The sequence below is a fragment of the Mixophyes fleayi genome, chromosome 10 (genome assembly GCF_038048845.1).
Source record: "Mixophyes fleayi isolate aMixFle1 chromosome 10, aMixFle1.hap1, whole genome shotgun sequence".
Taxonomy (NCBI): Eukaryota; Metazoa; Chordata; class Amphibia; order Anura; family Limnodynastidae; genus Mixophyes; species Mixophyes fleayi.
This window is the reverse complement of record NC_134411.1, coordinates 101883016-101893756: the sequence shown is the minus strand read 5'-3', so window position 1 is coordinate 101893756 and position 10741 is coordinate 101883016. Positions and strand designations below refer to the sequence as shown.

The 10741-nt window shown below is 42.0% G+C and overlaps 1 protein-coding gene across 2 annotated transcripts; it reads left to right on the top strand.

The window, feature by feature from the left end:
- The first annotated feature begins 765 nt into the window (after positions 1–765).
- Positions 766–10741, top strand: GINS2 (GINS complex subunit 2). 2 transcript variants are annotated; one of them, XM_075189340.1, is made up of 5 exons: positions 766–851; positions 6929–7043; positions 7643–7742; positions 9576–9702; positions 10131–10741. In XM_075189340.1, the coding sequence occupies exons 1-5, from the start codon at positions 837–839 to the stop codon at positions 10254–10256; spliced, it is 483 nt and encodes a 160-aa protein (XP_075045441.1). In that variant the 5' UTR covers positions 766–836; the 3' UTR covers positions 10257–10741. The 2 variants fall into 2 exon arrangements, with proteins under 2 accessions (XP_075045441.1, XP_075045440.1); XM_075189339.1 differs by having other exon boundaries at positions 773–926.

The following is a 10741-nucleotide window of genomic DNA, read 5'->3' as shown; positions in this document are numbered from 1 at the left end:
GAAACATATACTCCTTTTTTTGACTTACTTTCCTTAATGAATCGGGCCCATTATGTTTAGGTGCAAAATTTACAGTGACCAACGCAACCAGAAATTAGCTGTTATCTGTCTTCTGCAAGGTAGACAATGAAAGCAAACTTTGGATTGATTGCTATAAGCTAGTGCAAATTTTGTTAGCGAATGAAGCTGGCAGACTGGTTGTTGCGCTTTACAAATGCTATGAAAAGAGAGAAATAAAAAAAAAATACAGTACAGTTTATTACAGTTGGAAGATAAGTGGGAAAAGCAGAAATAGACTAATACGGGACAGTGAAAACCTGGGCCTCCATTGTCCAGCTCTACTGGGGTCTAAGCCCCTGTCCTTCTATTTTACTTGTCAGGTCCTGACTTTCAAATTTTGCTCACACTTGTCCCACATCCTCTCCCTTTATCTTGCCCTCAGTCATGCCAGCTTAAAAGCCGGGAAGCAGGATTATATTAGATGCTACTTTTCCTACTGCTTTTGCTATTTAAATAACTTTAGGTTAGTAAAATTAGACAGATAACCCTAAAGTCACTCTACACTCTATATGTGTCGTTCACAGCAGGTTAATACAATGGGCAAAGCAAGAGCAGAACACTGTTTCCTCTGAAATGTCAGCTTTTATCTCCAGTTGAGTAGACACTTCCGGGTTCTTGCGTTCCACGCCTCACAGCCGGGACACTCACTACCACGTGATAGCCGGACCATCAATTCTCCCTTGCGTCATACCCATCACGTGCTCCGATTGGTCGGCGGCTGCAGCGCGGGAAAACCTGTGGGGCGGGGTCTGCCGCGAGGACACCGGACGGCGGGAATGGACGCCTCTGAGGTAGAGTTTCTGGCCGAGAAGGAGGTGGTGACTGTAATCCCCAACTTCAGCCTGGATAAAGTCTACCTCATCGGGGTGAGAGAGATATCTGTCACTTGTAGCATGAGTAGCCGACCTGTGACCGAATACGGGCAGCCTGTGTCTTCTCTCCAGCTGCTGTGGAACTACAAGTCCCAGCGTGCTCTCTGGAAACGAGAGACACAGGCTGCCAGAACTTTCTCTGAAATAATATCACATCTTTAATATATAGCTGCCAGCTGTCCCTACTTCCATAAGTTTTAGTGACTTGACTGGAAATATGTCCCTATTTCTGAATATTGATTAATTGCCCAATAAAATCCTGATTATTATTATGCAAAAATAAATAAATACAAATCTGCATGTTAGATGGAATGATCACTATGTGTTATTAAGTGTTGGCTTAATATATTCTAATAATATTCAGTATATATGACAGACCTGGTATTGTAGTGGGGGTAGACATTTATCTGTCTGGGAAGACATTATTAAAAATAATTAACAAATATAAAAAAAAGTGCGTGAAACTGAACAATGTATTATATTTTTTTAATGTATTTACTTATATTTTAAGTTTTATTCAGTGCAAACAGGTAAAAAAAAAAGAAGTAAAATATAAAATAGTGAAATCCAAACAGCGCTTCACTTTTAACAGCTGCCCGCTGGAATTCAAAGGGAATATACACAAATTCCCAACAAATAACAGAACATATAGGGGGGTATTCAGTTGTCCCTCCGGGCGCCGCCAGAACGAGCGCGTTAAAACTGTTACCGTTAATACGGTAGTTTACTCGCTGAATTTCATCTCGCAGCTCCCTGAGATTAACGGTTTTTAAGCGCAAGTTTACCGTATAAACGGTAATAGTTTTAACGCGCTCGTTCCGACGGCGCCCGGAGGAACAATTGAATACCGCCCATAGAGTATTATGAAAACCTACAGGCGCTTATAAATATTCTCTATAAAGTTAGATAGTATAGAATAGGACAGGGGTTGGCAACCTTTTTCTATCAGAGTGCCGGCTAAAATCTAGTGAAGCCCAGGTGTGCCATTTGGGTGTGATTTTATATATATATATATATATATATATATATATATATATATATACATATATACATATATACACATACACACATACATACACACATACACACATACATACATACACGGCTGCCTAGAGAAATTCATGGCCCCAGTACAGCAACTTCATGTTTCCCCCTTATAGTCACGCATGGTAAAACAAAATGTTGCGCCGCCGCTCCACAACATTTTTTTACCATGCAAGTGGTCGTACAATTGGGGGTCTGGCAGTACATCATTGGGGGCGTGTCTAGAAGGTGAAAAGCACCAGGACACCCTCTTACAGAAAAATGCATTACTCACAGATGCCCCCTTGCTCAGCAGCTTTGCTCACATATGTCCCCTCTGCCCACATGCTTTAATCACACCTGTCTCCCTCTGCCCACATGCTTTAATCACACTCGCCCCCCCCTCTGCCCAGCACCTCCTGTCACACATGCCCCTCTCCATCACCTTTAGTCACAAATGCCCCCTCTCCAGCACACCTTCTTCTTACCTTATTCTCCACTGCACAGCATGGGAAGATATCCAGCAGCACACCGAGTACCATGTGGCCACTGCAGTCACATGACCTGGCGTCTGAAGGTACCTGAGCTGAAGGGGATTTAGCCACTACCGATCCCCCTGCACTCAATATTTTTTTTTTTAAAAAAAGTACTTTTAAAATAAAAAAAATTATTTCCAAAGATAGGTCTCCAGTGAGGACTCGGGCCACCAAGCAGGCCCGGCCAATTTGTAGCTGCCCCTTCCCCTCTCAGCAAAAAAACGTTATGCCACACAGTAGTGCCCCAGTTCACATCATACCTCATAATTGTGTCCCCAATTCATCTTATGCCTCATAGCTGTTCCTACAATTCATACGTTGCCACAGTTGCCCCCAGAAATACATAGCTTGCCACAAATGCCCTCCGGAATACATAGCATGCCACAGTTGCCCCAGAAATATATAGTATGCCACAGTTGCCCCCAGAAATACATAGCATGCCACAGTTGCCCCCAGAAACTTATAGTATGCCACAGTTGTCCCCATAAATATATAGCATGCTACAGTTGCCCCCAGAAAAACATAGTATGCCACAGTTGCCCCCATACATATATAGTATGCCACAGGTGCCCCCAGAAATACATAGCATGCCACAGTTGCCCCCAGAAATAGATAGTATGCCACAGTTGCCCCCAGAAATAGATAGTATGCCACAGTTGCCCCCAGAGATACATAGTATGCCACAGTTGCCCCCACAAATAAAAAGTATGCCAAGTATATGTGCCCCTCAATTTGCTGCCCTTACTTACCTTTGTAGACTCAGAAACCTGGGAGCTGCTTCAATAAAACAGCCGTGATGGCTGAAACGGAGCTTCTGCGCATGCGCAGAAGCTCCGTTTCGGCCATCACCGGCTGCTTTGCTGAAGCTGCTTCAATAATGAAGCAGTTTCACTGTGGCATAATGAAGTATTGGTAATGAAGCTGCTTCAGTAAAGCAGCCGGTGATGGCCGAAACGGAGCTTCTGCGCATGCGCAGAAGCTCCGTTTCAGCCATCACGGCTGTTTTATTGAAGCAGCTTAAGCATCAGCTTGCCAGACAAAAGTGGTCAGCGTGCCACGTCTGGCACGCGTGCCGGGGGTTGCCGACCCCTGGAATAGGAGAATACTTACATTGTATGATGGTAATCCTCCAATTCTTCTCACAGGTTGTTCATGTGGTCATAGAACAAAGAGAAAAGAGCAACATAGTGTAATACAATCAAAATTGTACATGGAACAATTTAACTATGTTCCATGTACAACTTCTTTTTCAACCTATAAGAACATAGTTAAAATGTTCCATGTACAATTTTGCCCATCTTGCTGTAGTTGTAAATATATTGCAGCAGGTGTAGTATGTCCCTTATTCTTTTAGGGAAAAAAAAAAAAGTGCCAGACTTTGTCTATGTAATTGTCTCCAAAAGTGAGGCTTCATTTTGACTGCTACCATCCAGCCCCCTCTTAATTAAACATTTCTTTAGACTGGTTGGCTCACAATGATATACCCGGGCATTGAGCTGGTTGTTGGTACATAATTGCTGCCCATGGGAAGGCTGCTGAATGATAAGTCCCCTCATTCGCACCTTGCACTTGTCTTCCACCACCCCCCCTTCCACCTAAAAGAAAAGCAAAAAAAACCCCAATGACATAAATGCTTATCTGCTTTCGGTGGCCCTTCCATTGTGACTTGGTATTGCGGGCATATAGTTGTAGGGTTGCAGATAAATTGGAGTCAATTCTTAATTTTCCCCAAAAATATGCATTTATCTGGGCTGATGAGTGGCATAAAAACATTTTTTACCCTGCTTTGCTATATATTCACCAATTAAAAGCCCTTAATATTCTTCAGCAATGTAGTAGTTGTATGTGGCGACCTACAGGGGGCTCCAGAGGACCTACTGAGAATAGTATCTGGGATAGTATTTATATCATCATCACCATTTATTTATATAGCGCCACTGATTCTGCAGCGCTGTACAGAGAATTCATTCACATCAGTCCCTGCCCCATTGGAGCTTACAGTATAAATTCCCTAACACACACAGATAGAGAGAGAGAGAGAAACTAGGGTCAATTTTGATAGCAGCGAGTTAACCTACTAGTATATTTTTAGAGTGTGGGAGGAAACCAGAGCACCCGGAGGAAACCCACGCAAAAAGGGAAAACATACAAACTCCACACATATAAGGCCATGGTCGGGAATTGAACTCAACCCCAGCTATTTATATTTGTCAGTCGTGCCTCATACATTCTTTAAGCATACTAGGCCCCCACCCCATTCTCAGCCATGGTTAGCTTGTACCCTGTATTGGTAAAATGCTAGTATGGAAAAGTTGCCATATAATCATAAGGCAATGATAGGTTAGCAGTGGCACCATAAATAGAGACTAGTAGATAGCACAAAATATTTTAAAAACACCGCTCTCCATCCTACATACATCGTGTAACCACTAACACCACTCTTGTCAGTACAGTTCTAACAGAGATTAAGTGGGTGGAATAAAAACAAGTGATGAATGTTAAAGTCCTGGAGCCAGTTAAAGAAAGGCACTGCTTACAGCAGTAGTGGATGTTTGTATGTACTGGAATAGCCAAGATGGCTCCCGAGCAGAGAGCCTCCATGTACTAGTGGCCTGTAGAGAGTTACACAAATGATATTTGCGCTGTTACTTAACTCACAGGTGAGCTGGGAATGGAATGTAGTTGTTATGTTGACAATCACAATGTATACACCATAAAGTCGTCAGATATATTGTCGACACAGTTAAATAGTAGACTTGGAAAATGTCTACAGATTATAAAGCAGACAGTCAAAATGTCGATATAAACCATTAGATGTATATGGCAATACAAGTAAAAAAAAATAAAAATGAAGAAATGTAAACAAAAAACTATGTTGCCCCTCCCCCTCCCCCCCACCCAACAGCCTAACCAACCCAGCCTAGGCTGGTACTAGCAAAATCAGGGGGGACAAAGTGTGGGGCTGCACTGATCCTACTATTACCAGCAGGAGATCAGGTCTGCAAAAAAAAAGATCTATAATATGTCCATGAATTCTCTGCGAAATAAAAAAAAACTTGATAGACGACGCAAAACTATCTCCTAAGATTTCCTGGCAGAAAATGAGGTCTTACAGCACTACTCATATACTCTGGGATTTCCCATGGCTTGAACTCAGCGCCGGGGGTCTTGGGGGGGGGGGGGCAAGGACAGCACTCCCCGATCTAATGCCACCAGCCCAGGATGGCACAGTAGTAAAATCGGAGGAACCCCACTTTTTTGTCCCCCTTATTCCTCTAGTACCAGTGGTTAAAGCTGTTTTTTTTTTTTTTTTAAATTTTTCCATCTGTAGACATTTTACACGTCAACCTTTTTAACTGTCGATCCAATGAACATGTCAACATTCTAACTGTTTATGGTGTAGACATTGTGAATGTCAGCATTTTCACTGTCGACATTGCATACCCAACCCTCTAGTTCTAGCACTGCCTAATCTAGTTAGATTAGGCAATGCTCTCATTGTTTGGTGGCATCCCTTGTATCTCCAGGGCTCCACTCCTATGCTCTGCCTCATCTGTCCAGTCCTGGATCCATTTGTTTATGATCAGTTTCCATTGCAGTCTTAGATATCATCTGTAGTAGTGCCTGGTAACCGTAATGTCTATTAATAAACCCCTGTAGTAGTAGTGCCCAGAATTTGTATTGGTCCTTAGTAATATGTCAGCAGTAATAGTAATGCTCAAGTAATGGACATCAGTATTCACCTTGAACTGTGTTGGTTGTGTGTTCTTTCTGAATCGGTTTCCACCGCTTGTTATAGTGTTTCCTCAGGAGTCTTCACTACCAGTTTCCACTGTTAACTATACACTGAAACATAACATCAAATTAATCATGTTACAAAATGCAGTTACTCCTGACAACATAATCTCAATCAATCATCTCATCTCCCAAATTAATCAACCACTCAGCCTCTGAAATAGTTTAATGATTATGATTCATTTAGTCCAAAATTACTAATTACCTCACAAACTGTCTTCAATTAATCCATTCTCATTCATATTCTGAATTTATCATTCAGTTATAAATCTAATCGTGTACTCTGTATTGGGTGTAACACGCTGGTAATTTGTGCTGTACAACATGTTGTTTTGGGCAGATATATGCTTGTAATTGTTAGACATGATATCATATTTTGTATGTTCAATGCACAGGTGGCTATTTTTGGAAGATGAATACATTCAAGTCTACCAAATTTGCATAGCTGCACTCCTAAGATTTTGCTCTTCACTAGATTTCTGGCTCTTAACTTTTGGTTTTGAGATTAAATTTTAAGTACATATTGTGTATAGTATGGATACTAGTAGGACAACTTGTGACCTAATTTCAGTGGATTATCAAATATCACAAAGTGCCATTCTATGCTATATATTTGCATTTAAATGGTTTATTTTTCCCCAGGGTGATTTAGGTCCGTTCAATCCTGGCTTACCTGTACAGGTTCCTCTCTGGCTGGCCATCAACCTTAAGCAGAGGCAGAAATGTCGCATTGTTCCTCCAGAGTGGATGGATGTTGGTAAGAAAGTGAAAAGTGAAATACACTGCAGGATACGTCCAAAAATATGTGGAGTATAAAGTCCCAGCAGAAAGCACAGAAAATAAAGTATTCAATTATTGTCACATATTAATATAATCATTAATGACAAAACATTTAAATAAAAGAGGTTCCATGAAACACATTTATCAGAATAATATTAATGTCTACTGTACATAAAATGCATTGCATATGTAACCGTGATCACTAGTAATTCGCACTGGACACGTGCAGAGCAATTTAACTCAAAATACGTTAAGTATCAGCATTTCCGTTCCTTAATGGATCAGGCGCCATAAGTATACAGATGTGCTTTATAAAGGTCAGGGAGCTTAAAACTGCTTTCTGTATTGATTATTATTGTGAGAAATCTGAGGTACTTGGTTGTGACAGTGTCTGAGGACATTGTTACATAAGGACCTGGACATCAGTCAGGGGTTACATCTGTTACGCAGGTAGATCTGTGCTTACATGTCTGGTATTAGACAATCACTATAAGGCTTTGTAGAGGGTTCTTGGCAAACAGCAGTGAAAATGGACTGTTTCTGTGTTTATATTTATTTTAACTATGACTATTTTAGAAAAGCTGGAGGAAATCAGAGACCATGAACGTCGAGAGGATACGTTCACCCCAATGCCAAATCCACATTACATGGAACTTACCAAGTTATTGTTAAACCAGTAAGTAAAACACATATATATTCAGTTGTGATCACTGTTCTCTTGTAGGGGCAGAAACCGTGTGGCTCTTGTCACTGTGGTGGGCTGCTATGTAGGGGATGTTTGCCTGCTGGGTGGGAGCAGCACATGTTAGTAGTTAAAATTCAGTTCAGTGGTGATGGTACATAATTAATCAATGGAGATCAGGGTTTCCCAAATCCAGTCTTTAACGAGCCCTAGAAGTGCAGGTTTTCAAGGTGACTAGTGATATAATTATACCACCTGTGGATCTGTTACAATGTGTCAGAAATGAATACACCTGTGCTCCAGCAAGGAGATATGGAAAATATGCACTGTTAGGGCTCCCTGAGGACTGGGTTTGGGAAACTTAAGTTTAGATGGAGCAAAACATGATCGTATGCAAAAGTGCCATAATTGGTTTTGAAGACAGATGTAATCAAGAGATTTGTTGGGAGTATATTTAAAATTCTTAAAACGCACACGTTTCTTACATGGAAACAGCTATTTTGTGGGCTAAATTAACTTTCAAGAGACATGCAACCTATCAAATAATTAGGAGGCAGTGACATCACCAAAAGCACTTCAAGATCCACCACTGATATTAACGAGTTGGATCACTGAACCTTAAAGTTCCTCCGTGATTTCACTGGTTCCTACTAAAGTAAAATTGGTTCCATCGCACACTTGAGTGTTACAGCCAGCACCATATAGAGCCTGCCGGCTCCCACTTATCCACAATATTGTGTAGCAATATCTCTACACACAGCTGTGGTTCCTAGTGACTGGATAGGCTGCCCTCTCAGTGATGTCACTGGTTCCTAGTGACTGGATAGGCTGCACTCTCAGTGATGTCACTGGTTCCTAGTGACTGGATAGGCTGCACTCTCAGTGATGTCTCTCTGGTTCCTAGTGACTGGATAGGCTGCACTCTCAGTGATGTCACTGGTTCCTAGTGACTGGATAGGCTGCACTCTCAGTGATGTCACTGGTTCATAGCGACTGGAGAGGCTGCACTCTCAGTGATGTCACTGGTTCCTAGTGACTGGATAGGCTGCACTCTCAGTGATGTCACTGTTTCCTAGTGACTGGATAGGCTGCACTCTCAGTGATGTCACTGGTTCATAGCGACTGGAGAGGCTGCACTCTCAGTGATGTCACTGGTTCCTAGTGACTGGATAGGCTGCACTCTCAGTGATGTCACTGTTTCCTAGTGACTGGAGAGGCTGCACTCTCAGTGATGTCACAGGTTCCTAGTGACTGGATAGGCTGCCCTCTCAGTGATGTCACTGGTTCCTAGTGACTGGATAGGCTGCACTCTCAGTGATGTCACTGGTTCATAGCGACTGGAGAGGCTGCATTCTCAGTGATGTCACTGGCTCCTAGTGAATTGATAAGTTGCAGTCATTAATATTGTGGTTGCCGTCACTGTGTGTAGATGACTGGAACTCGCACTTTAGCCTAGTAACTGTTTATTTAGGATGGTGAATATTTGAGACACTACTCAGACTGCAGAATTACTGCTGGTAACGTTCACCTTCTGGTAGATTCCAGAGGTTATAGTGTCGCTGTGTTCAGGATGTCTTTCTACATATTTAATGTTACTGCACTGAGGTGGGTGCTTCCTGCTTTTGCAATACCAAAAATAAATTTTCATGTACAGCCCCAATTGTATCTCAGCTCAGATAGAAGCTGAGGGAAGAAGAGGGATTTATTTAATGTTACCTACAACATATTTAAGCTGATGAGTGATGTTGGTTCCTCTATAACAATCATGACACATTTAATGTAAAAAAACTCTTAAATGTTTACGGTCGTGGTGTTTCCTCTTCATAGTGCCTCGGACAATATCCCAAAGGCTGATGACATCAGGACACTTGTTAAAGACACCTGGGACACTCGGATAGCTAAACTCCGGCTATCTGCGGACAGCTTTGTTCGGGAGCAGGAAGCTCACGCTAAGGTATTAACAGTTTTTTTTATGACTATTTATAATCCAGTATAAGACTATTGGTGAGATTTGGTCTTGGGGTGTTTGCCCTTTTAATGTGGTATTATATATTGAGCACAGAATGTTGCTGGGAAAACCATGTGAAAGGCACAAATCTAAGTTTTCTGCATCAGAGCTGCTGCATTAAACAGTGAGAGAAGAGCCGAATGTTTGAAAATGACGTGAATAACGATATGTCTATGACTTTGCACAGATTTGCAGGGTTGGAGCTATTCTTTAAATCTAGGTTTGAAGATACGCTTATTCCCCCCTGAACCTCTTGTCCAACTTGGCTCAGTAGTTCTGCGGCCAGCTTCGTCTCTTCTGATTAAACACGTCTAATTGTCCACCTGCTTTTTTTAAGCTGATTGCTGTTACAAGTCTCTCTTCTCATTTGCCAGCTGGATAACTTGACGCTGATGGAAATTAACACGATTGGAACTTTTTTCACTGAGTCCTTAAACCACATGTACAAACTACGCACCAGCCTGCAGAACCCGGAGGACGGACAGTCCCAGGAATACTAAACCACCCACAGTGTTGGCTTAATTAAAAAGAGGAATGTGATTAGCTGCTCGCTGAGGTCACTGCGAGATGCTCTGCTAATCTCGTGCCAAAGTTTAGTTCCCTGGCATGTACAGATATCATCTGTGGTGATGGCCTGTAAGCAGACAAGAGAGAGACGTTGTTTTATTCTGCCATGCTGTTGCTGGAAATTGGAGAGAAACCGCTGTGTCTCTAGGTGCCAGCTGTCATAGCTTCAGGTGAGAACAGTCACAGGAAAGTCCATCAGAGTAAACCGGTGCCTGTTTCCAATAGAACGGAGCGCCAACTAGAGAACACTGATGAATTATTAGGCCTATATAGTATAAAATCAACCTTGGATTTCTGTGGCTAGTGCTCAGGATCAGGCTGGCTTCTCAGAGTGCAGAGCCTATACAGCCTGTGCAAGTCTCATGTCAAAATGTTTCCAAACAACAATCACCAATGTGAAATAAACATGTTTATTACA